We start from the raw sequence: 26,904 nt of genomic DNA on the forward strand, positions 1-26,904 counted from the left end.
TAAAGGCCTCACAGAACCATTTTATTGTCAACTGGGAGCAGCAGGCTTAAATAGAAATACAAAACACTTCAGTATTTGTCAATGAAAACAACGTAAAGTTCAATAGGCTGTAAAAAACATAAATAATCCCTATCAGGCAGTCCAGCTTTTTGCAAAAAAAAAAAAAAAAAAAAGGAAAGTCATACATCCACTGTGGCCTCTGATCACATGCCCTCACATATTACGCAGCTCTACATTGTGTGCCTTCGCACATTACGCAACATACAACTTCTTCATACATACATCGCCTTATTACAATCTTATTGTCTGTGCATTGTCACTTCTCTCACAATTACGTGTCTATAAGACAGGCATCTCGCATGTCTTACAGACACGTGTGAACATCTCGCACATCTTAGGGATGTGCGAAGCACACATGCGTCTATACGAAACACAACAGCCTGCAAACTAAGCAGAATAGAGGGCGCATCAATCATTCAGTCTACTAAGCCACCATTTGGTGAGTGTCCGGGTTCAGTGAGGGGATGGTGGTGCCTGCTGTTGCGACTGCTGTTGCTGTGGAAGGCTGAGCCCCTTGAAGCGCAAAAGCGCGTGTAGCCGACCCCCGGCCGCATGAAATGCCAGCACCGCCGATACCAGCAGCAGCAAGTAGATCGGCACCAGGGAGGCGACGTGCAGGCCGGATGGATTCAGCAGCGTCTGCATCAACAGAGCAAGAATGTGGGCTCTCGTTCGAGTGAAGTGCAAGGGCTATTATGCGTGATGTGGGTTATGGAGAACCCTAAAGTGGAGGACCCTGAACACTTGCAGTTCTTTTATGCGCATGCTAGTACTCTCTAAAAATGGGTGCAATTTGGTAGTTACGGCCAATCGAAATGTAGGTACAGTTCTTAAAAGTACGAACTAAAACTACCATATTTATCTGCCCAACAAATGCACTCTGCTAAGGTAACAAATGCACTCGTTTACATTATTGTCAAAATACAGGCTTATTTGCCAACACATGACACGGCGTCTGCAGAACATGTTCGCAAAATCATGTCCGCAGCAGTTGTAATTGAGAAGTGGTAGAGGTTAATGACTGGTGTCAATCGATAGAGGGTGATGTAATGTGTCCGAGAAAATAAGTCAATAAGTTAATTAGGTAATTAATTAGGGGCAAAAAATGTAAAAGTAAAGGCGAAAATGGTCTCATTAGCCAATGGCTTGGCACCACATTTGAATCTATCGAATACTAAAATAGTTAAGTCAGTCAATTAGAGTGCGATCAAGATGTATCAAATACTAAGTAGTTAATTAAATCAGTCAAGGTGACGTTACGCAACCAGAAGTCAAGCCAGAAAAGGGCATAGGAAGACATTGGCGTGCAATTTGAAAGTACCAAAGACTAAAATCGTTAATTTAGTCAGTCAATTAGGGTGACGTCATGAAACTGGAAGAAGAGACAAAAAAAGGCATAGGAAGGGATTGGTGCGCAATTTGAAAGTACCAAAAACTAAAATGGGTAAACAAGAAGTGAATTAATGTGACTTAGAGGATGTGACATCACACAAGCGGAAGCAGAGCTGAAAAAGGGCATAGGAAGGCATTGGCACGCAATTCAATAGTACCAAAGACTCAAATGAGTAAATAAGAAGTGAATTAAGCAACTAGAAGCAACCAGAAGCAACCAACTGCAGCATCCGTGCTTTTGCATTACTCCAATGCAGATTCTGCAGTGCTCTTTAATTTTTTTATGGAGAAAATATGCACGTGCTATGCCAATAAATATGGTAGTATGTGACAGGGCAGTGTGTGATGATGTCTATCGTGGCGAGTGCGCGGGTTGCTTGTGGAGAGGAAAGGAAGTGCAGCCGCGTACGGGGCGAGCCAGTGCGCGCGAGTTTGGTCGGGCAAGAGAACGGGACGGACGTTCCTGGGTGTCGCTGGCAGTTCAACTCATCGTTCTGAGCCTGGCGGCAAAGGCCAGCTCGCTAGCACCGGCCGGGCACTTGGTCCGGGGTCTGGTGCCGCACAGCGCTTCGCCATCTACTTGTGGACAACTTCCGGAGGCAGCTCGACTGCATCGAGCCTGACCACTGCACTTGTGCCACCGCAGTACCCGGACGTGACCCATCGCAGTACCTAGTACCGAGCACTGGGACGTCGGGCGTGGCCTGCCGCGCTACCCGGTACTCGAATGCCTGAGCGTGAACAGGGCCCGCATCATTTCCCGGCCGCAGGTCTCCGTCACCTCAACGGACTTCGAGCATTGTCGGACTCGCCTGCACCGGCGTCGAGTCCACGACTGGATCAAGTCATAGTAGGACGGTTTTTGGACCTGCCACGTTAGCGCTTAAACAAAGATGTATGCGTGTGTGATCCGTGATCCGTTAATGGTCGAGAAAAGAAAAGCGTGTGTGTGTCCGTGAATCTGATATGGTACCGTCCCAAAGCTCCTGAACGGACCTGGGTCCATAACATAATTTACATCACACAGTGGGTGGCCCTCAGCCAAAAGTGGTCTGCCTCAGCTGACAGCAACAACAGGCAAGAATGGTATGACTTTGGCAAAAAATGGTCTTGTTCATGTTCGTGCTCATACCGGTATTAAAGAGGCACTAAAGACAAAAATGAAGTGGGCTTGCGTCGATAGAATGCCAGTTCCTGGTTACAAAAAAGCCACTCTTACTGAAAACAGAGCTGTCATAAAGTAGCAAAGAGGAAGAACAGGAATACAGGTATCGCCGCCACAGCCGGAACGGCCGAGGCTTGCAACTACAAATCACGTGACGCGCAAGGGATCCTGGAGGCTGACAAATGCGAATTACGTTGACCGTTTGAATGCGGTCGTAGGTTTTGTCTCGAATATAAAAACATGCTTTTATCCCACGTAAACGACGGCGAAAACACAACGTAAATTTTGCAAGGCAAATATAAAAATATGCTCGTTTCTTCCGCTTGCCGGTAAATGCCCCTAGTCTCTCAACTAACACGGCGCTACAGGCGTCCACTTCAGTTTCGGTTATGTTCCAGCTCAGGCACTTCATGCGTGCTCGGATAGTTTGGTTTGGGCCTGTGGCACCTGAAATACGAGCTCGGAGCAGCAGATGCGCCTACCCTAAGTGCGTGTCGAATGAAGATCATGACTCGGCACGCACCTGCGAAGTATTCTCCACTCCCCGCGCACCGGCAATCATGGAGTCTCCTATTGCGTCATAGAGTGCGTCATCCTACCCTACTACGTAGTAGGAGAAAACAGTTTGAATTCGATAGGCGGGAACAAAAAAACCTCAACTTCTTATCGCAATATCTCATCAATAATTCGATTTTCTGCTGCCGGATATGCGGCGACAGTGTCACCAAATGCCGTGTATTAGATTTTGATAGCATATTTGGGGTGTCTTTAGTGTCCCTTTCACACTGCCTGAAATGGTTCTCAAGAAAAAAAGAAAAAGAAAAAAGTTGTGGCACTGAGGTCATGAAGGAAAGAAAACCGCCAAACGTCCTAGCTATCAAAAACTTTGCAGGTTTCTATTGACAGCTCAGTGCCTTCAAAAATACTACTAGAGGCAGTATTGCATGCTTGTAGTTTCTTTTGGCCTACACAGGTACACAGAACGATTTGTAGACTGCATTTGCATGCATAAGAAGCAATAAAAAATTCCATGCCTCACAGAAGGTTGGGGTCTAACAAATCAACTGTTGTCTGAAGCTTGTACATCGCTCTGGTAGTCAACAGACACATTTTACAACAGGCTGAAATCTTGGTGTCTATCATAATGAGTTTACGCGGCAAGAGTACCATCACAGGGAAAAAAAACATCTCCACAATAAGGAGTGTGAGCAGTTAACATGTCAAAACATGCAAGGTTAGGGTGCTGCTGGCAGATGCATATGCACTGGTGGTGCCCTGGCAGTGGAGGGCAGTGACAAATAATAAAAGCACAGCAGCAAGGTGATTCAAGCAATAGAATGACACGAAGAAGGCTGTGTACACTACTTCAGCTGTGATCTTGCCCTTACTAAGCAAGTCTAAAGAATGCTTCCAAGGCATCAAAGAGCTGGACTATAGTCGGATACAGGTCAAGAAAAAAGCAGCATCCAGCTATCAAAAGGACCCCCTTCCAACCAATAATTGCCGAGCTATACCATGACGACACGGCCAACCATCTTGCTCCTACGAGTAGAGCTTGGAACGTGGTTTCTTCAAGCGAGTTCATGCTGGCAAATAGTTCCTAAATGTTTTGTGAGTTCCAGCAAATATACATTCCTTTACTCAGTTCGATCGATAGTTGTTTGCTCAACAGAGTACAAAAGGTAAAACGACTAATCCTGATGGTGAATTTCAGTACTGTCGAGCTTTCCCGAAACTGCTTCGTTGTTCTGCGCTTCACTGCCCCAGCAGTGTCAAATCGTAGGGCTCCATGGAGCCCTTATGAGGTGACACTGCTAGCAACACCAACAGACGGACGCGACAACCGAAGGCAGCTATTTTGGTAAAAGTCCGCGAGACCGTGAGAGCGGAAGAACAGTTTTTTTCTTTTTTTTTTTTCTTTTCCCACGTGTGCTGCGACGTCACACATTTCGAGCGATACCACTGGCTGGAGAGAGTTCCTTTGAGGGCTGTTTGCCACTTTCTTTCCTGACCTTTATCTGACTATAACAGACGTGCACCTGATTTACATGCTCTCGGCAGGCGCAAAGGGCCAAAGTGCAGTATTCGCAAACACTGCAGTTTTGAAAATGTTTTACACTGGCAAAGCATTGTTTGAAAGCATTAAGTGCTCTACCTCTGTCACTGGCCGTCTTTCCTGCCACTTTGCACAAAGAAATTGCACGATAACAGTCTGTAGGCGTGGCACACAGTTGGCAACATGAGAAAATGAGTCAAAACAACACGCAGAAAGGTGACAAGGAAGGCATGATTCATGTGGTCATACTTGGTTTGCTCACTGAATTGGCTCCTAAGCTACATAGTCCCATTTGAACAAGTTTTCTTCACTATCAAGCCCATTACACAGCCACAAAGCCCTTCCCCTCTTTTTCCTTTGTGGAGGAAAGGGGCCGAGCCATTTCTAGAGTTCCTACGCTTGAACAATGTTTGGCAAGAGACAAATTTCGTTTAGATCTATGACCAGTTAAGGAAAGAAATGAACTTGGCTCAGCCTTTTTGAACACTCAGTACATCCTCCACTGAAGTAGGAGAGTGGCACTGGGCAAATTCTGGCCAAGGATGTGAGAAAAGAAGGAAACAATGCAAGCCTGTAAACAATCCACCCACAATGACAATCCAGAGGAAAAGAACTACTAAGCAGGTATGAAGTCAATACAATACTGCTTTAGACAAAAGTTTGCTAACACCAATGAAACAAAAGGTGCAAGGTATGGCTACTCAATGCAGTATGAGCAAATAGACAGGCAAAAGCAGGATGGCAGGCCTAAACATGAATATGCAGGCAACTGAAGTCACTTTCAACAGTCTCGAAAGCAAGGAAACAGCAGTTTAAAATAGGCAGTAAAGCGACTGAAGTGGTAAGAAAATACATCTACCCAGGGTGAGGTATACCAAGATACTTTGTTGGGCGAGTTGGTACTTATTCATTATTAATATAAACAGCGCGAACACGAAGACAAAGGACAAGATAAAAGAAAGCCACAGTACAAGCGCTGACTCACAACTATGCCTAAGCCTATTACTCCAAGGCCCAAAAAAAACAAACATGAAGAAAACGAAACAGTCACGTGAAACAACCCCTGGGTTCACCTGCTGCACAAAAAATCACTTAAAAAAGACACCTCTTTGCTTGAAAGAGCAAGAGAAGCCTTGCTGACACACTTATTGTCCGTTGAAATAAAATATGATTCCACTATCTTTCTCGTCATCTTCTTTGTGGCGATACAAAATCCTAACCTTGTCAAACTTAGGAGTGCACTTCTTCTCCTTCTTCATTATTTCACATGAATGGCAACGTGATACCAGAAACATTTTGTCCTTTCCACTTTCCAAGTTGTTCCGGTGTTCCTGTAGTCTCTTATTAATACATCGTCCTGTTTGTCCTATATAACTGGCTCCATAGGCTCCACAAGCCTGTACACAACAGCTGTCTTGCATCGAACATATGGGTCTCTATGTTTCACCCCACTATCTTGCTTCTTCGCTTCTCTTTCCCTTTGAATAGCCGGGCAGGGTGAGGTAGTGAATCCAGATCCCACTCACAAGAGTGAAATAAAGTACATGTGGCAGACACGCTCAGATTATATATCGACCATGAGGAAAATGCACTACAGAAAAACCTCGTTTATCCGGATCTCATTAACTTGGAAATTCGGTTAACTCGGACTCGCTGCGCGGTCCCGGCAGGACTGTGTATGGGTACCGTGCAAAAGTAACTCTCGACGTAACGCGCACCTCTCGACGTAACGCACGCCTCTCGCGGCGGGAAGGAGATTTTTGTAGTGGCCCTTGCGTTCGGCCATGCAGTGGAGACGTAGCGGATCTGCTGTGCGTGGGGCGTATTCGCTGTTCGTTCTTTCGATTCGCGACATTCTATGGTCACAAATAAATTGCTAGGTTGCGGTCCCTGGGTTGCTGCTGTTGCACACATTTTCACTGGCCCGATAAAATATTTTTCACGTCACCGAATAAGCTTTACAAAGCGAAGCGACGCTAAGTTCGGATTGCTGCCGTCCAACGAGCAGTGAGCTGGGAATCATGCCCGGGTTTGCCACGTCCAGATTTTCTGCGAAGCATTTTCCCCGAAAGAGGACACACTACCTTCACCTGCATTAGCATCCTTTCTCAATCCGAAAAAAGAAAAAAAATTAAAGAAATTGGGCAACTACAGGCATCAGCGCTATCTGCATGGTGCCAAATGGCATGCCCGACAAATGGTATGTGCGTCTACTGGGACTGCCGTGCGCGCTCAGTGGGCCGCGCTCGTGGATGCAGTTGTTCATTGCATAATTTTTATTTAAGCTGTCCTGTGGTCTATGTTTCCCTGTCTACGATAGCTTGCATGAGCACCAAAACAATGCAGAGTAATTTTAATTTTTCCTCCCTCTCAGCTCATTTCTTTTTTTCCTTCCACACCCTCTTCTTCCAAGCTTATGCCGCTACTGTCCTTCTACTTTCCTTTGTCCGTCCCCCAGCCTGATTTCTTTTCTTTTTTTCCTCGCCATCCTCCGCTCTAACCCCCCCCCCTTTTTTTCTACTAAAGTCCGCACTTTTAACTGTAAACTTTTCTCTTTGCCTGCCCTGCATCCTGCAACATCGGACGATTGGCCAATGTCTGACCCGCTTTATTCATTTCCTCAAGTATTATCTATAAACTTTCAGCTATGTAGATGAGTACCTTGTTTTCCTGGAATGCAGTGGAAACCAAACAAGAATATGTAAAAAAAAAAAGCTTCTTTATCTGACGAAGTACCTGCTGCCCGCTTTGCCCTCTCTGTGGATGTGATTCATAAAGCCCCTGTCTGCCATTCAATACGCTTTATTCATTTAGTTGTGTTAATGACATTTCGATGTCGAGCTGTTGAACCAGGAATGATGAGCTGTTTCTCATGCCATACTGCTCAATCGAGACTATAGTAAAAAATAAGTAAAAAAGATAAATGTTATTATTATTTTTTTTACTTATTCGGGGACGCTCCGGACAGGTCTTGCATTCATTACACGTTATCCTGCTCAAAACAAGTGTTCGAGCGGCTGGCTGCCACCTGTTACCTTCCCCTGCCAAACTTACTTTTGCGGCTGAGGACATGAAAGTACTGTTAAACAGGCAATAAGGATCGATAAAAAAAAAAAAAAAAAAAAAAAAAAAAAAACGAAAGAAAACTAGCATTCAAATTAGGATTTGAGGCAGGCCGTTCTTTCAACGAAAGAGAAAATTAGGCATGTTAAATTCTGACATGTGACAAAGAGGAAGACATGCATGTGTATTAGAAACCACAGATCGCTTGTTGTGCAGTGCTGTAAGGGAGTTTTCCATTCTCATAGCTGTGTCGCTGCATCAGCGACTGCGTGCCATCTGACATCCTTTCCTTTATCGTCAAGAAAAGTGGCAACCGCCTCACAAGAAAAACAGCTAAGTTCTTCAAAAGCCGTCTGCATAATATAAACGCCTGCGACATTTTCAAGCCCCGGTAATTGGGTTCGCAAGTTTTCAGGCTTGTCGCATTTGTTTTTTGTTTAGGCTTTTTTCTCTTCTTCGCTTCTTCGACTCCAGCTTCATTCATTCCTATTCTTCTCCCATACTCGTTCCATCCTTCTGGGCTACTCGATTCCCCAAAGCTTTTTTTTTCTTTTTTTCTTTTCCAGCCCAGCTTTGGGCGTTCCAAGCTGGCTTTTGTGAAGCTGTACCACACTTGGGAAAAGCGGTGTTCCCCACAAATGTTTTGTATTTTTCTACATTTTCATCGTGTTTTTGCGTCCCCCGCCCCCCACCTCTTTTGTTTTTTGCTCGGCCTTTTCCAACTGCGAGCGCTTCTTCTGTCGTCTTCCGTATCTTGTGTTTCCAGCCTAGAAATAAAACGCCCAGCGCGCGGCTAGGACTCGTCCCTGTCTCTCCGTCTTGTGTTGTGTGGCTCTCGCATTGTTTGCGCTTTGCTACATCGCTTGAGCTGGCTGAAACTGCCACCATTTCGCTGCGCAGGCCGCCTTTTTCAAGCGCGTGTCCTGTCCAGGCGGCCGCGCGGGCCACTACGAAAATGTTCCGGCACTCACTCGTGGTGCTGCCTCTTTGCTGTGAGTGCTGCCCCCTAGGTTTCTACACGGTGCCAATAGTTCAATGGCGGCAGACGCTTTATTTCGGAGGCATTTACCCGCACATCGGTTAACTTGGAAAACTCAGAAGATGAGGGCTACCAACTTTCCTGCGGTACTGTGCAAGACAGCATGGATGTGCATCCACAGCGGGCGGGCAACGGAAAATCTATGCGAGGTGAGTCGGTCTGCGCGCTGCTCGGACAAAACGAAAAACAGCGGGGGGAGGGGGAAAGAAAGAAAAAAGCTCAAGGACACGAAATGTGGTGCCGATGATGCGGATCATGTGAACAGTGGCTAGGTGGCGCTGGCGACCGCGCGATTCAAAGAGAGAAGCCTTACTATCATCATCATCATCATCCTTAGGGCAGCGAGACTGTTTGTATTTTACTGTTAAATGATTGCCACGGCCCACTGCTGTCGCGTGGCTGCGATGGCTGTACTGAATGCACGCCTGATTTCTTTGTCCCAATTGTTTGTGATGCGACGGTGACAGCATGCAAATCATGAAAATCAGTGCCCATTGCTCGGTTCGACTGTGTTTGGGGCCTGTCACCGCTGCCGTTGCGCTCCACAACGATGGCGACCGCCACTCCAGTGAAGCGACGACAATGTTGCAGTCGCTGGCATGCTGACTGATGACAACATGTTATCGGAAGTTCTCGATGAAGACGGAAATTGTTCTGGCGATGAAAGTCATGAGCAGCCACTGCCGCGATGTCGCACTGTGCAAGAGGCCGCCGAGGCTCTCGATGTACTGGGGGAATTTTGCGTCGGATCAAGCGACAATGAGTGTGCACACCACAACTTGATAGGACTGAAAAAAATTGTTATCGCGCAAACAAAAATAACGCAGTTTTTCATGAAATAAAGGTATGTGCATGCCCAGTGCATTTGTTTTTGTCGTTTTCATGGTAAATTCGATAATCCTGAATTCGGTTAACTCGGACATTTCTGCTGGTCCCTTGCGATCCGGATTAACGAGGTTTTACTGTATAACATATCAGCGGTGTAAAGTGCCTATAGAGGAAACACATGATCCAGAGAATGTTGCTAAACGTGCACTGCAAACAGCATGCAAATAAACGAACAACGTGTTTATGGCCACACACACATAATCTAGATCCAGGGAGTCAACCGGCCAGGAAGTCATCGCTACCTGCTTCAGAAAGGTCGGGATTAAAGCTGCGTGCAACTGTCTGGATTCGGGGTGAATGCAATGATGCCAGTGAAAAAGAGGCGCCTTCACTGTCAAATGTTACTAACTTGTGGCAGTAGCTGTGCGAGGAAGGTGGCAGCCTGAGGATGCCAGCCATAAAGGTTTTATCTCTAGTAAAGAATATGCTGTCACAAATAAAGAGCTGGACGACAGTGTCTTAACTGAAAGTCTCCAAGGAATACTCATAAAAAGGACCATTATGATGTCACGATCATGCCCTTTGTAATGGGTAATGACATTGATCCAGACACTGAGGAGTCTATGAGGACGCCTACTACAACAGGATTGCTGAATGCCATTGATAGACTATGTGAGCAGGTATGCCGGCAGGCATTAGCATGAACATAACAAACCTATATGCACCATATAAAGCCTATGCCCTTAAGCAAAATAAAGGAAAAACAATGCACTTTATGATTGCGCTGTGAAAAGCTTGCAACATGTAAGGATAACTCATGCCTATTTCATCACAAGTGGTTCCGTGAGGTTTGGACACAGCCGATGGTTTCTAAACCATGTACGGCACAAATGGCACAAAGCAAGACAAATCAGATGCTCTATTTTGCGGGGAACTTTTGCATGCACGCCTCGTTCACACATGACGGATCAACAAGGCTGCCTGATGCCACTAATGGCTTGCCACAATGTTGTGTGGCAGTCACTGCAGCAACACGGAAAGCTTGTGAAGCTATATGTTAGTGCCGTTTATCTATAAGCAACAGCCAAGATTTCGAGATATCTGCCATTCAGCCACAAAATGCCTTGAGGTAAAGGGTGTAATATAAATGTGCACCACCTGTGGGGACCAGCTTGGCCCTGCAGGAAATGTAAACTTGACCGATATTTTGAGATACACGACTTGACTTCGAGTTAAAAGGGGGGACACCCCTCTTAAAACTTTTTTCCTTATTTATGGGTGGATCTGACTGAAACTTGCACCATTAATGTACTTTTGCATGCTGATTTCAAATATCTGATTAGTTTTCTTGTAGATGAAATAGCTTTCAAAATAATCCCTAATTCATGTTCTTCGTTTGGAGGTGAGTTAATTACTAAACACTTTATGGCATGAGGAGAATAGCCCTGCCAGAGTGATCTAGAAGGATCATAGAGTGCCGCTAGTCATGAATTAACGTGGTAGAAGAATTTGAACCAAAGTTACAAGAAGTCAAACTTTTATGAATAAAAGCCCAGGTTGGCACCTAAGATTGATAATTAATTCGGTAAATGTTGCCGCATAATAACTGTACATATTTTTGTCCTACGGCACTGTCGAAGGTTTTCTCTTTCTAACAAGACAAGAATGAGAGCTATAGCACAAATAGATTAAGAGATATCTCTCCTCCAAAATTGCAGCACCCTCAAAATTGCAGTTTTGAGAAAACGAGGAAAAACACTTCACAGCATGTAGGTGTAAATTATGTCAATGATTGATATGTCAACAAGATCAGAAACAGGTGAAAAGTGATCTGAAGCGAAAATTAATGGCCTATGCCAATTTGAGCCAAAGTTACGCAATAGGAAACGCTTGAAAGGAAAATTCCATTTGGGTACCGAAGACAACATAACCTTCTCAGCAAATTTTCTTTTGTCGTCACTGCATTTACCTTGGTTTCATGAGACTCGCAGGATTCCCTTTCTAGAAAAAAATTTTTAAAGCAATAGCAAGAACAGGACCAGAGATATTGATCTTTAAAAAATGCAACACTACCAAAATTGGGGGATTGTCGGAAGCACTCAAGCCTCACGGCATTTAATCAGGAAGGGCAACCCCAAAGACCTCATGCTATTAAAATGCACCAGGAGCATAGTCGGGGTGCATGCTGTCGCGGTGTTTTCTTTTTTCTGTTTTAGCAACGCCAAGCGAAGCCGCCCGCTTCTTTGCAGAACGTACGCTACGGTGCAAGTCCTTTTCTTCAGCTCTCCTGGACCCAGTTGCTGTCACATTTGTACTGCATTCTTGCAGAATTGCTGCTGCTGTATGCTTGCAGCCGGCATTGAAGCGCAGCACAGCTTCTGCTGTGGCTGCTTCCACAGCAAACAGTGATGAGTGCCGCTCTTTGTGGATCAAGGTCCAGATGACCGAGTGGAAGCTTTCGTTCGAGTTCTGGGTCTTTCCCCGAATGCACCTCTGCAGCAGGCTCTTCTCTGATAAACGACTATAAACAGGCAAAAGAGCATCAGCCACATCTCTTGGCAGACTGTAATTGTGCTTTGGTGCAGGCTCCTCTTTTGCCTTTGCAGCGTTGTGGCGGCACCATGACTTCTCACCGGTAGGACACAAACTGTGTTTGGGGCAGTCATCAGTAGATGTGATGTGGTAATATGTCGCCATCACAGCTCGCTGCATGGCATCCACATCACCTACATTTGATCGAAGTGCTCGACCATAATATATTGCCAGCTTGTCAACTAGATCAGCTGTCAGCCTTCCTCTGCCGCCAAGACTTTGCTTCCCTGCACCCTTGTGTCTCTGCAAGAGGTTGCGCAAAGCTGCTCCCATACGCTTGTGCACGTGATTTATGCAGTCCTCTTTGACTATTTCAATGTAGCCATAGATTGCAGCATCTTTAAGAGCACTGAACGTGCGACTGTCCCCATCGCATAGCATGGTTGTGTAGCGCATGTTGTGGCGCTGCAGAGATCTTTCAAACAGAATTTTGCCAGCCTCTACTTCCATTTGACCAGCCTTGGAGTTGGTGTTTTTTTGGCACTGGTGGCGTGATTTCCAAAGTTCGTAGCCGTCAGTGTTTGGCTTGGGACCAATTTCGCAGCCCAGACAAAAGTTTGACAACACCACATAATCAAGCACGTAACCAGTGAAGAGTTCCACCACGGCACCGACGCCTATATGTGATGAGTGTCCGCGCGTCATCCATGTGCCGTCGTAGCACACGGCAATGTTCCCCCTATGCCCAAAACACAAGTCATCGTATACCTTCGCCACTGCCTGCGCGGCTTGTGCCATAGCGGTCGTGGCGGCTCGGGTAGCAGCGGGTTGCAGTGTGTTCTTCAGATGCCGTTGAAACGTCTTGTTGTGCATCCCGCGCCGCGACAACCCCATCGCCGAAAAGATATCGTTCATTGCTGTCTGGCCGTTACCGGTCGACAGCATTGCTCGACTAGCCAGAATATTCAGCTCAAAAGGATTGCACCTTTTCTCGCCGTCAACCCTCCGCGAGTTCCACTCTGCCGCAATCTCACCGCAGTTGTCGCACAGCACGATCAGTTTTACGGCGAGGCCATAGCTCCGGTCGCTGGTAATTAAACGCACGCATCCACGACACGTTTTGCACCGCACGGCATCCAGAAGGATATTCACAATGCTGAGGTCAATTACCGCATAGGAGGCTGTTCCGTCCGCATCTGACTCTGCGGACGCACCACTTGCATCGGCGAACAGCGCTGTCTTTCGTGCCGTCGCCGGCGTCGATACCAGTCTATCAAGCGTAGCCTGCTCACGGGCACTCACTTGAGTTATGTCACTGTTAGTGACAGGCGCGGTATCAATACGTACACGACTGCAGTCGGCACGAAGAACGGCGCCGTTGTCCAGCGGAATCGGAGAAGCGTCGCCACCCGCAACGTGATCGTCACACAATCCCGCAGCACTGGCACTTGCTTCTTGCACAGTATGCAACGAAGTCGCATTCTTAACGCGTTTCTTTGGTTGCTTTCGCCCGAACTTGTGCAAAGAGCGGTACTTCTTCGCGCCTGGCATGACTCTCGCGTTGCACTAGCGTGGTCGGCAGAAAGACAAAATGGCGTCACTGGGAGTCCGCATTTCAGGGCTAGCTTGCCGGAACCAACCAAACGACGCCATTTTGATCACGTGCCTTAACCGGCCAATAGTAGCGCGCGCTGCATGCTATCTTTTTGTTTGTTTTTTATGGGGAAGGCGGAGCGCACAGGGTTGCTTTCCGAAAGAAAAAATAAGCCGAAAACGCGCGCTTTCGAACGAGACCAAAATCGCCGCGGTGGAGCGCGTAGTTCTCATGCGCCGGGCGATCGAAATTGGGTGTCGTTTGTCCACAATTTAAAGGGCAGTGGGTGTGGTACTGCATTTTTTAATCGCTATAACTTCATAAATATGCGGGGTATAAGGATGAAAATTTGCGTGCAGATGCGGAATAGTGCGAGGAATACGAAAATGAAAAAATTGAAAATCCGATTTTCAGGCCGATTTTCGGTGCCAAAGAACCGTGTCCCCCCTTAATGAAGCTTTACTGTATTACTCTCGCCATGCTCTTTGCTTGGCGTAGGCTGCAGTCAGCACAGATTCGTCCCTTGGAAGTCAAGAGAGCCTCGCATTCTCTAGCTTTAAGTGGCGCACGCCGCCATGCTAGCACTGGTGCATGCACGACGTCCTTACTGTCGTACGAAAGTTATTCTGGCACATGACATTGAATGCTGCTGTGCTTGTGTATGCCACTCACCAGGCAAGAGGCCGCCAGGTGGGTGATGACCACGAAGGCCACCAGGGGCCATCGGCCGTGGTCCAGGGCATGGAAGGACACCACCCCCCAGAAGGTGTGCAGCAACACAAACGCACTGGTCGTCAGCGCTGGAACATAGGATACGCTGGATCAGGGATATATACCTAACAGTATCCACTTGCCGCAGAGGGCACGCTAGCACATTCTCAAACAACCATCAACGGTTTTCTGTGGCTGTAGGGATAACCGTTTAGACAAGCGACACACACAGAACTCTGCAAAGGGGGTAAAGGGCACCTGAAAGGCCGAAAAGAACGAGAAAAAAAAAAAGGGAATTTTTGAAAGTGACACTTTGGAAACCCACAAACCACCTTCAACATACCTGCTAATTTACTCACTCCATGGGTAATTCATTCCATATTATAAAGTGCAAACGAGCCGAATAAATCCCATCACAGTTCATTTTTTTTCTCGCTTTCTCAAAACACAAATTTTTGATCGTTTACTAGTTTACAATAAGAGGTGTCTTCGCATCCAGAGCAGATAAAGGAATAGTTCATATTGCAGCAAGCTCTTAGGTGGTTAAACCATACAATTTTAAGGACAGATTTATCATTTTATGCTTGGTAATTTTTTTGCATGCTCAAACTTTAATGGCTCGTCAACCACTTTGTCTTGCATCAAACTTCAACGAGCTGTAAAATGACTAATATTGCCTCGATCAAAAATGTAGTTCCTACGTTGTATTCCTCATTCTATAGACACATGTCACATGTTAGTGGATTATTCTCTACTGTTTCTATAAACAGAAGAGTGAAAATGTCAAATAGTTTGAAAAGTCACTGACACATCAGAAAAGTAATTACATATCAGAAAACTGATTAGGACTCTGCATTTTCATCGCATTTAGCTTAAAGATAAAGAAGAATGTTCCAAGAGCCCTGCACTCCCCCCCCCCCCCCCCCCCCTCCCCTTTAAAGGGCCACCATGATCCTCCCTCTGGTGGAAAATATTTTCTTCCACAGTGACTGCGAGGTGCCCTCCGAATGCAAGGCTGCAAATGCAAACATGTTTTGAAAGTCATTAATACCGCAGTTATAGCCACTGTAATCGACCATGTTCTACTCCTTTCGTTCCCTCTAAAGAGGTTTTTTGTCCTGCCTAGCAGACTAGTCTCTGCAAGCCAAATTCCCCTTCCTCCTGCAAGTTTGGCGGGAGGCGTGGTGTTTGGTGGAGTATGTCACATGTGTACGTCGTAGCCCTGCCTTTTGAGACATTTTCTTTTCTTTCTGCCCCCCCCCCCCCCCCCCCTTCCCCCAATACCAATGGGTGCCGCCTCTGGTTGTACGTCATCTCCGTGGCTCGTCCGGCCAGCACAGAGAACGAGGAAGCTGGCCCTCCACACAGGAGCACGGGAAAGCTTTTATTTGTATTTTTGCTGCTTCCTGGCACGCGCATCGCTGCAGTATTCTGCAGAAACTGGCTCTGATGCCTTGCCGAAGCTTTGGACTTTTGTTTAAAAAGTCACACCCCAGTCAATCACATTTAAAGTGGCCTAAACATAATGACGAAACAGTATTTCTTGCTACGCCGTTATCAGGCATGCCTTCTACTCTTGCATGCCACTGCCTTAAGATCTCAAAATAATCCCTCTTTATTTTTAATTTACCTACCCTGTCCTTTCTCCCTTCACTCACCTCTACGATTTCCTCTACTGCTTCCTCACTATCCCTTCATTTCGGCCGTCCCAGTTCAGGCGCTTCAGATATCACATAGCAGATACTGGAGCTGGCAAACATCTTTTCCTTCCTTTTTCATAGCTAATAATAAATAACCACATACTACTACTACTACTACTACTTGTTCTTCAATATCAACAGCAGCTACAACAGTTAAATTGGCAATGACTGGATCTTCAGTAGTGGTGCTCAAGAAATCCAAATTATGGTTGTCCAACAGGACGCTTCAAAGATGGCTACAATAGCTTTGTCACAATGTTTATCTTCAATATCACCTTTGCCATCGACATTCTGCAACAGCTCCCGACTGCCTAAAGCAGAATCAGGCCTTGCAAGGAAGGTGGTCAAATCAAGGCTAGAAGACTCAGATGGCGGAACGCTGGTGCAGTGCCAACAGTTCTTTTTCATCTGCTTTGTTTGCATTTCTACTGCGATGCAACATTTAGTTAGTTCTTCATTATTCCTATGCACTCCATTACTGCCAAATGCCCCTACTGCATCCCTAAAGTTCACAAAAGTTTACTCTCCACCATTGACACAAGGCATCAAATAGTAACCTTAATAGGTTGATTAACATTTATTTATCTTTTTTATTATACAGTAGAAGGCCCAATGGTCGAAAATGCAAATAGGGCCTTCTGTTCGAAAACCGAAGAGAGGGCCTTCAGAACACTGTAGCTGCAGAAAAAAGGCTCAATTTCCTCGCATCTAAGACATGTAGGTAAGGATATACAGTCGCCGACCGATAAATCGGACGCTCATAATTCGGACATGCTCGTTTATTCGGACAGGTCTGCGGCACCGCCACTGGCCCCATAAACATGATGTGTAAGGACGACCGATATTTCGGACAGCCTCCGGCTCTATATTCGATAATCCGGACTCTAAACAGGGTGCCTTGATGCGCGCGCTTCCCCCGCCGCCGTTCCTAGTTAAAAAAAAAAAAAGAAAGAAAGAAAGGAGACGAGCGCCTTCCTTTGGCGCCTACTCGCAATAAGCGACTGTGGCCTCCGTGATCGGCGAACGGTGCGCCGTCGGCATTGCTGGAGCTGATCACGGAGGCGGCGGTGCGACAGGACAGTTGCGACGGGAGAACAGCAGGCGGCGCTCCACTCCGCATGACTGGCCCTCGGGCATGTTTGGCCTCCCCGCGTCTTCGCCATCGGCCACCAGTTTGTGCTCGTTTGTTCAGTGCCTCGTGCGTGAGTAGCGTTAGGCTAGGTTCTTTCAAGTGACCATACGACAACGTTTCTCTTGAGTTTGACAACAACAGGCCACGGCAAATGGCGCCAACGGTGCCTTCGCGGTCCGTGCCGACGGCGGCGAAACGTGGGAAATACACGACGCTGACAATGGCGAAGAAAGCAGCCATAATACAGCAAGTGCTGAGCGGCCGTTCTCAAGTCGAAGTTGCCCGTCATCGACAAATTCTTCCCGAAACAGGCACCCTAAAATGTAAATAAACAGGTATTTTTTGCTTCATTCGTTTTTTCGGACATTCGATATTTCGGACTGGTTTACATTCCCCGTGGAGTCCGAATTATCGGTCGTTGACCGTATTTGCATGATTCTAATGCGCCTCCGTTTTAACGCGCAGTATAATATTTAAGGTCCCGAAACCACAAAAATAACTTAGTGCCGATCATACTGCGCACACGGAATAACGCAGTCAACAAGCGTCTGAAAGTTGCTTCAAACATTTAATTGAACTCAAGAACACTAATGGGAACACACGAACAAAAATCGGAACACAACCACAAGATGGGAACATCATGGGCTACTCGCCGTCAGAGTCGGAAGACAGCTCTTTTTCACTGTACACTGACCACAAATGGTCATCTTCAGTGCCATCTAAGGCGTCGGAAATTCCACATTTTTTTAATGCATGCAGGACCATTGCCTGCGGAATGGCCTTCCACGCACCGTCGATCCATCTTGTGATGTCTCCGAGTGTCGCTCTCTTGAGACGGTCAGCTGGCGTGAGGGCCTGCTCACTAAGCCAATCGCTGTACACGGTCCTTTATGGGCTTATTTAAACAGACATCGAGCGGCTGGATTTGGGAAGTCATCCCGCCAGAGATGACCACCAGATCAGTGTGGCAGGCCGCAAGCTTCTCCTTGACGCGGTCAGAAAACAAATCCAGCACAAGCATTGCGCACATACCAAGGCTGGCTCCAGGCCTCTTCCGCCAGACCGAATCGATCCAATCGACCATGAGGTCGGTGTCCATCCACCCTTTCGGCTGCATGCGGACGACGACATTGTCTGGAAATGTAACGCCTAATGGCACAGTCTTTCTTTTGAATATCAAATACGGACTCAATTTGTGTCCATCTGCTGTGCAGCACAGCATTGCCTCTATCCTGTTTTTCTCGTTGCCAGCCGTCAGTATACGCACCTGCTTGGCACCTGTCGACTCAACCATATAATTTGACGGCATGTTAAAGAAAATGGGCGTCCAATCGGCGTTTCCGACCTGCCCAAGCAAGTAGTTTTGCAATAGCCGAGGTTTGATGATGAACTGCTGGAACGCTATCAACTTCTCTTCGTAGGCTTCCGGCAGCTTTTGGCAGATGCTGGTTCTACGCCTCAGCGAGAACCCTTTCCGCTTCAAAAATTTCTGTATCGAACTCCTGCTGGCTTTGAAGTGGTCCCTTGGTATGCTGTATTCCCTCACCAGTTGTAGAGCCTTCGCCTTGATTAGATCCGAGGATACGGGCAGTTGGTTGACTCGTAGGTCCTTGATGTAATCCACAAGCGTATCTTCGAGTTCGGGAAAGCGGCTACGCTGTGGACCACTGAAGCCCTTCCGTGATGGTTTGCACTTAAAAATGCAGTCCCTTTGTTTCTGCCAATCGCGAATGCATGTCTTCGGGACATCTAATGCACGGGACGCTGCCCGGTTCCCTTCTTTTTCCGCTAAGAGGATTAATTTTCGCTTAAACGACGCCTCGTAATGAAAGCGTCGTTGCCTTTCCATCTTGTCAGTAAATGCACGTATCCAATGCAGCTTCTGGGTACACCAGCGAAACGGAACGTTTGCGCAAAATGGCGATCGAAATGCTGGATCTGCCCATAGATGGATCCGACTCAAAACGGCTTGCTGATACCGATGGCAAAGCAGCTAGCTATCGTTCATTGAGCTGCTTCGTTTCGGTTTTTGAGATGTAGGTTTCGGTTTGGAGGTTTTTTTTTTTTGTTTTGAGTTAGATTGTAATGCACATGTAATTTTGAACACTTATTTCCGAAAAAAAAAAAAAAAAAAAAGGTGCGTGTTGGAATCGTGCAAATACGGTAGTACAGAGGTCCTGTTGACATCTCAGTGCAGTAACCGCATTTAAACCTCCTGTGTTCTGTGCTGTATACCCTTATCAGTACGGGCACTAAATGTTTTTTGTAGCAAGAGCTACATTGGCCACAGTCTCACCTATTCGCCTAGCCTGTCAGCGAGAAGAAGAAGACAGATAACTCGGTAGTTGATAGAGGTGAACAGCAACAGCAAGATGCAAGGACAGAAGGTTGATGTCATACCACTAGAAGTCGTCTACACCCGAACGAGAATGGTCAACGACAAGAGGCAAGGGGTGCTCATATGTAAAGTGATTCCCCTATGGCATAAATAAAACTGAAACCATACTACTATACATACATACATACATACATACATACATACATACATACATACATACATACATACATACATACATACATACATACATACACATAGTAAACTACTATGTGCAAAAGCCATGTCTTTACTTTGAAACCGAACCTAAGCGTAGTCATGCAGATTTCTCTCACATAACTCCAGGTTTAACCACAAGCTAAACCACAGCTAATTTGTTCACAGTACATATTTGCCACAAACTTTTGCAGAAGGTGACACTATATAGTCCTATATGAAAAGAAAACAACAATAAAACTACATAACAAAACTCGGTGATTCTTCTCACAAGTTGAAAATTGACTGCGATGTGATGATGTCTACAACGCAATATTTTTTCCCCTCACTCACAAAACACACACTGTCTATAGCGGTCATTCAGCACAGAATTCAAGGTCCAGTTAGGTTTCGAAAACTGTTACAGCGTTCCTCCCTATTGCTGGACTACGATCTGCACTGTGGGTGAGAATAATGAGAGTTGGCACCTGATATGAGGAAGAAGGAAGACGAGCCACCATTCAGCCCAACTGTGCCGGGACCTACGGCATCCGCCAGCACGTTGAGCAGTGAGAAGACGCCACTCATCACACCAAAGCCCAGGCCAGACACTGCACGTGGCAGAAGAGGCAAACGCATAGATGCAACTGTGAACAATATCAAGGTATGTGAATGCCAAATCTTTGGTCATTTTTTTTTTTGTCCGCTGAAAATGTGTGTAACATGTTACTATACACTGATTGCCACAAGGAGTTTGCCAGCGTTGGATTTTTTTTTTCTTTGTCGAGTTGTTTCAGCATTGGTTTCCGCAGCTGAACAGCGGCTATGATATAAAGCACTGTGGCTACTAGTGGTAAAATGCAAATTTAAGCAACTTTTGGAGAATTAATACTTCTGATCTGAAGAACTGTGTACAACAGGAACGTCGAATGGGGACTAGCATGGAGCATTAAAATCTGCGACATAGAGCCCCTTGGAGCAAGAAAAAAATCGATTCTGAAGTGCTTAAGCTAACAAACGTTTCAGAATGATGTAAAGCTGTGCTTTTAACGCTCTTTAGATCATCCATTACGCACTGGACAATATCAACTCATCCGAAGTGTTCAATTTCAATTTTTACGCTATACAGTAAAACCTGGTTATAACGAAATCGTAAAATGTCTGTGAGTTTTCATTACATCCAGGTTTTCGTTACATGCAGTTTTTGCGTGAAGACCCAAAAGGACAATGTAGAAAGAAAACCAGATTAAGAATTATGTAAGGGAAACCACTTTGAAAGTGTTTACAGTAAATCAGGATTATTCGGAGTCACAAAAGCGGTGAAATGTTTTGCGATCGCGCTGATAATGCGGTGCGTTGTGTCTGCGATGGAGCGGGGAAATGGGGGTGGAGGAGAAATCAGTCTGGGGGAGAAAGCTCGCTCGCGTTGGCGTGGCTACAATGCGGCGCCGCCGCGCGCACGCTCGTTCTCTACCATTTCCCAAGGAAACCACTTCTGCCTCGCGTCGCCAGCTGGCATCGCCGTTCCCGCTACCGACAAACGGAAGCCCGCGAGCAAACGCGTGGCAACGATGAACACGCGCTGCTCACCCATGTCTTCGTTCTGTTATTTTTGGCTGCTTTTAAGTATGAATTATTGTAGCGCCATGTTCCGACAGCATAAGCAGCGGGGACTGCTGCGTCTGCCATGGAGATGCGGCGTCGGCACTGAAACACGGTGCGTTGTATCAACTGCGGTCACTCGTTGCTATAGTAGGCGTTCCTCTAGCATTTTATCATCCTGAAACTCGTGGGGTTCTGCCAAATGTCCACTAACTTGGCACTAGCTAATAGACAGCCGACGCTGCTAGTTCGTTATATCAAGGTCAGCCACCGCGACGTGTTTGCTACATGGAGTTTTCAAATACATGCACTTAAAAGGGGGCGTTGGGGAATTGAAAAACTTCGTAACATGGAGAAATTCGTAACACAGAGGTTCATTACATAAAGGTTTATGTATATCTTAACAGCTGACATCTCTGCGAAACATGTCGCGCAATTGTGCATATACTCAAGGGCACAGTACTCAAATGTGCTGAGGTGTGGCTCCTCTCTTTACTGAATTAAAAGGTATCTATTATTGTATCTCCTCCACATTAAAAGCTCCCTGGTGTATCACTTATACAGTAGAACCCTGCTGTTGCGTTCCCGGGTGCTGCGTTTTCCCGGCTGCTGCGTTCTTATGATCGAGTCCCAGCATGACTCACATAGTGTTCTATGCATTAGAAACCCCGCTGTTATGTTGTAACTTCGGGCACGTTCCCGCATGATACGTTGCGAACTGGCAGGCCTGAGTAACAAGCAGCGACGGGGTTTACTTTTAAGGCTAATTGACTTGGCCTGAGTTGACCTGACTTGGCCTGTCGTTGCTGGCGTGTCTACAGAAGGCGCTCGCGGCACTCGGGCAGGCGGCGTCATCATCATCAGCAGTAGTCGCGTCTTTTTTTTTTGCATCTTTTTTACCTATCATTGTGCCATTTTTGTTCTCCGATGCTGCTTTCTTTGTGTGGTTGGTGCTTGTGCGGCTGACTTCGTGCTTTGGACTCCTTCCATATATCATTGCATCATTTTGCACCTCCGGCTAGGAATCATTTCACGTGTATTTTCCTGCTGTGGGATACGCAAGAAGTGAATTCGTACCGTGGTTGGTGTGCCCACGCGTCCAGCGCGCTCAATCGCCCACCTCACGCTGTGTTGACCCTTTCACGCTGCAATGTTAATCGCTGTGGGTTAGCAGTTGCATCGTTCTGCCGCAGCGCGGGAACTTGTTACAGTGATGGAATCAAGAAAGCATAAAGCGCTATCCTTGGAGGAAAAGCTGAACATTCTTCGCACCGTGGATGCAAACCCGACGCTGAAGTGACTGTGCATTGCAAAAGATCTTGGACTCGCGCCATCCACCTTGAACTCCATTGTTTCGAAAAGAAACGAGATCGAAGGAAACGCCCGGTCATTCGACATCAAAAGCAAGCAAGCCCGCAGTGCGGGGCATGTGCAGCTTGATGAGGTTGTTTACACATGTTTCAAGCAAGCCAGAGCTGCAGGTGTGAATTTTGATGGCACCATTTTGCGCGAAAAAGCGCTGGAGATAGCAGACAAGCTTGGGATCAATAATTTCAGTGCATCAAACAGTTGGATCGACCGCTTTAAGAGAAGGCACGGAATTCGCTATTGAACCGTGAACGGGAAGGCTGCAAGCGTGGACACTGCTACCGTAGACAACTGGAAAGAGTCAATGGCAGGCATTATCGAGGGCTACAAACCCAGGGATATTTTTAATGCCGATGAAGCGGGCCTCTTTTATAAGGTACAGCCATCAAAGACGCTGAGCTTTAAAGGCGAGGCTTGCCACAGCGGGAAAAGCAGCAAAGAACGCCTCACCGTGTTGTGTTGCAACTCGGATGGCTCCGAGATGATAAAGCTGTGGGTGAATGGAAAATTTCGAAGCCCACGGTGCCTGAAAAACATCCAGTACCTGCCCTGCCACTACAAGAACAACAGCAATGACTGAATGACGTGCGCAATTTTTGAGGAGTTCTTGTCCTACACGGACTCGAAAATGGGCAGTCAGAGAAGAAAGGTTGTTCTTTTTTTAGACAACTGCTCCGCACACCCTAAGGACACTACGTCGCTGCGGAACGTCAAGATGGTGTACCTTCCGGCCAACACAACAAGCCACCTTCAACCCTTGGATGCTGGCATCATAAAAAATGTCAAGCATTTTTACAGAAAGTGCATAGTGAAGCGATCCCTGGCCTCAGTGGATCGCGGGCAGCAGCCGACTGGCATTACAGTTCTTGATGCCATGCGCTATTTGGCTACGGCATGGAGCTCTGTCACTGCCGCAACGGTCAAAAACAGTTTTGTGAAGTGTTTCGGCGACGCAGACTGCGCAGCAGAACCTGTAAGCACAGAGGACTGCGAACTCGACACGACGATGGAAGCAGTTGGCGCCTACGGGATCGTGTACAGCAATTATGTTTCGGTAGACGACGCTGTTGTCACCTCCAAGATGATGACCATTGACCAGAGAGTCGACGCGCACAACAGTGGTGACGAAGAGGAGGAGGTTGTGCCGCTGCCTGAACCCACTCTCACTTCGGCTGCAGCGGCATTAGACCTTCTCAGAAGGTATGTTTGCGACAACCGCGAGAGCCACACGACACTGCAAGTATTAGAAAAACGAGTCGTGCTCATGGGACGCGCGAAAATGCGACAGACAATGCTGCAAGACTTTTTTAAGCGTTAGCATGGTAATAAACATGCATTCCCTTGCCCACTACTGTCATTTTTCATTCTTCCCGGCTCTTACGTTTTTTTTTGTTTTTTTTTTACGGTACCATGAAAAATGTATCAGCAGGGTTCTACTGTATCAGGCACTGCTGTCATTTTCATGAACAGTAGTATTCGCCTCAGAGAAAAGCAATTACAGTATATATCGAACTCGAAGGGGATCACGAAAGAGTTCGATATATCGATACTTCGATATACAGAAATCGGCTTGTGACGGCACTTACGATGCGACAAAAACGATACCGTATTTGTCGCGTAATCAACCCACTCGCATAATGAACCTACCCTCCACATTTGCACCCGAGAATTTGAAAAAAAAGAAAAAAAAAGAGAAAATGCGTTAAGGCCAGCTCGTTCACATGCAAGCGACTGAGCGATCTCAGCAACGAGCGGCAGCGACAGAGCGAAAATTTTCAAATTTTTTGGAACTGCGTTCCTCTTGCCGCTCGAGCCACCGCGGCAGCTCAAAACAAGGTTTCTGCGTCGCTGCGGCGGCAGAAATCGCGAGCATTTTCGCTTGCACGTCGATGGCGCGCGACAGTCCGTTTCGGTCGTCTCATCCACAGCTCATTGGCAGCGTGCCAAGATGCTGCGCAGCGATAACGTCAGGGCGCGTTTATCTTTTGATAGCTCCTGCGGTGGCGGGGAGCGAACTTGGCAGAGTGCCCGTGATGGCTTGATTGCACAAGCCTGGTTCGATTTATCACGCTGCGCTTGGGGCGGGCGTCATGATCGCAGCAGCTGACCGCTTGCTTTCGCTGATTCATACATGCAAGGATAAACGATAAAAAAAAATAAACATCCCTGCAAAAACAAACAAACAAACAAAAAAAAACCTACCGCTTCCTAACGTCCGCAGCCGCCATACCTTACGCTACGCCGCGCGTACAGCACAACGATAAGAAAAGATGACTCTCGCAAAAAAAAAAAAAAAAAAGAGAAAAAAAAAAGGAAACGGAGAGAGCTGCCGCTTCTTAACATCCGCAGGCGCCATAGCCACATCCACCGCCGCGCCGCCGCACGCAGAGGGTTCACAACACACGCTGGAGAAAGACGGGCTGAGCTGGCTTGGCGCATGCGTTGTGCGTGCTGAAGGAGAAAGATAGCTCGGCAAAAGAATGGGCACACCCACACACATGGCTTGCAAACGTCATGTGTTGGCGCGCGGGAAACAACAACTGCAGATGCGCGCGCCTTTGGGGAATGGGCGCGGCGCTGCCCAGACCTGCCGTCGCCGAACTGTCCCCTCTCATTCCTTCCGCGCATGGCTTGAAAACATCACGCAGCAAACGGCCAAGGGTGATGCGATCATCTTTGGGGAAGGCACACTTTCCAGTGCGTGGTGCGGAGTTCGATATATCGAATGACCGGTGAAATTAAGTTCGATATATGACGTGGCTTTCCTATACTTTTACATGGGATTTTCAAGGGGATATTTCGTGAGTTTGATATAACCAAAATTCGATATATCCGGGTTCGATATAACCGGGTTCGACTGTATTTGCTTCAATCATCATATCCGTGTGGGTCAGGACAATTGCGATCAGTTCCTCTGCTGGTTGAAGCACTGTCTTCAATAATTCTGCCTGCACAGCACATGAAGTCTGCCTTAACCCTGATCAATAGAATAGTGCTTTTCTTTATTACGCTAATGGTGAAGTGCTAGGGTCAGCATGCTGTATGCATGTTAGTATGCGTCAGTGCTCGACAAACACCATGTTCTTGCAGATATGATGCATTGGAGTATAATCAATCAGAGATCACCGTATATGTGTGCGTGAACTGTGCCCCCAAACGATACCTGCAACACAACTGCACAGTCCTCAAAACATCTGGCTCACGTTAGGCCTAATCAGCCAGTGCATGTTGACTAAAAGTAGGATCTAAAGATGCAAGTGTGAGGACGTTGATCAGCATCCAACTCGACGTGTGCACTGTTCATGTTTTCTTAGCAAAAGAGAAATTGGCAACGGCTCAAAAGTGCGTGTCAAAACTTTGCCGGACCATAGGTGTCTCATGCATACGGCATAAAAAGCACACCAGGCGAGTCTGCATTACGTGTTGTTTCCTTTAGTGTATGTAAAGCTAACTTTGGGACATAAAGATGATGCCACGTGACAGCCGTTTTTCGTTACAAGTGGATTTCAATATGCCTTGACATTTTAAAACAATGATGTGACGTCACTGGCTCAAATGGCATAGCCATGTTGGCAGGCGCTGCTAACTTAGGCCTCGTCTTTGAGTTTGCAGCGTGAGATCAGAATCCAGCCACAACCAAGGCTATGTTGGCCTGCATAGCCAGAGCCTGCCGCTGTCCAATTCAAAAGCATCGACTCCGGAGCATACTGGTGGAACTTTCCAACTTTTTACCAGAAAGGTGCAGCTTTTAACCTGGTTTGGCACAGCTTGGAACATTAGCCACAACACAGTATGAGGCACCAAAAAAATTGCAGCTGCTTTCGCCAAATGCCATGTACCTACGTATGCTAGCACACCAAATTTTATTTCACTTCCTGTTCAAGACTAGGGCTTCAAGGTCGGGGTTCAGGCAGAGATCAACGAAATCCGTGGCTGGCCACCTTAGTGGTACTGCATTTTGAAAATTAGAAACCGCCTGACGCACCTTAAGAAGGCAATGTGACAGCAGCATTTTTTATTCATTGCACACGCATGAAAGTTGATGAATATGACAATATGAAATGCACTGCGCAAGAGAGTGGCAGTTAAACACACAGGGTGATTGGCTCTAGTGATGAAATGGTGCTCTAGT

General features: G+C 46.7%; 1 protein-coding gene across 1 annotated transcript in view; it reads right to left on the minus strand.

The window, feature by feature from the left end:
* LOC146180614 (gamma-secretase subunit Aph-1-like) overlaps nt 1-26,904 on the minus strand; it is a 50,040-nt gene continuing 23,136 nt past the window's right edge. The window contains exons 4-6 of the mRNA XM_084576096.1: nt 20,291-20,413; nt 14,402-14,529; nt 1-699 (exon numbers count right to left, since the gene is read on the minus strand). Coding sequence (XP_084432222.1) covers nt 514-699; nt 14,402-14,529; nt 20,291-20,413 — 437 coding nt within the window. The 3' untranslated portion in view covers nt 1-513. The remainder of the gene's footprint in view (nt 700-14,401; nt 14,530-20,290; nt 20,414-26,904) is intronic.

The sequence above is a fragment of the Amblyomma maculatum genome, chromosome 8, assembly GCF_055883805.1.
Source record: "Amblyomma maculatum isolate TAMU_Amacu chromosome 8, ASM5588380v1, whole genome shotgun sequence".
NCBI classification, from domain to species: Eukaryota; Metazoa; Arthropoda; class Arachnida; order Ixodida; family Ixodidae; genus Amblyomma; species Amblyomma maculatum.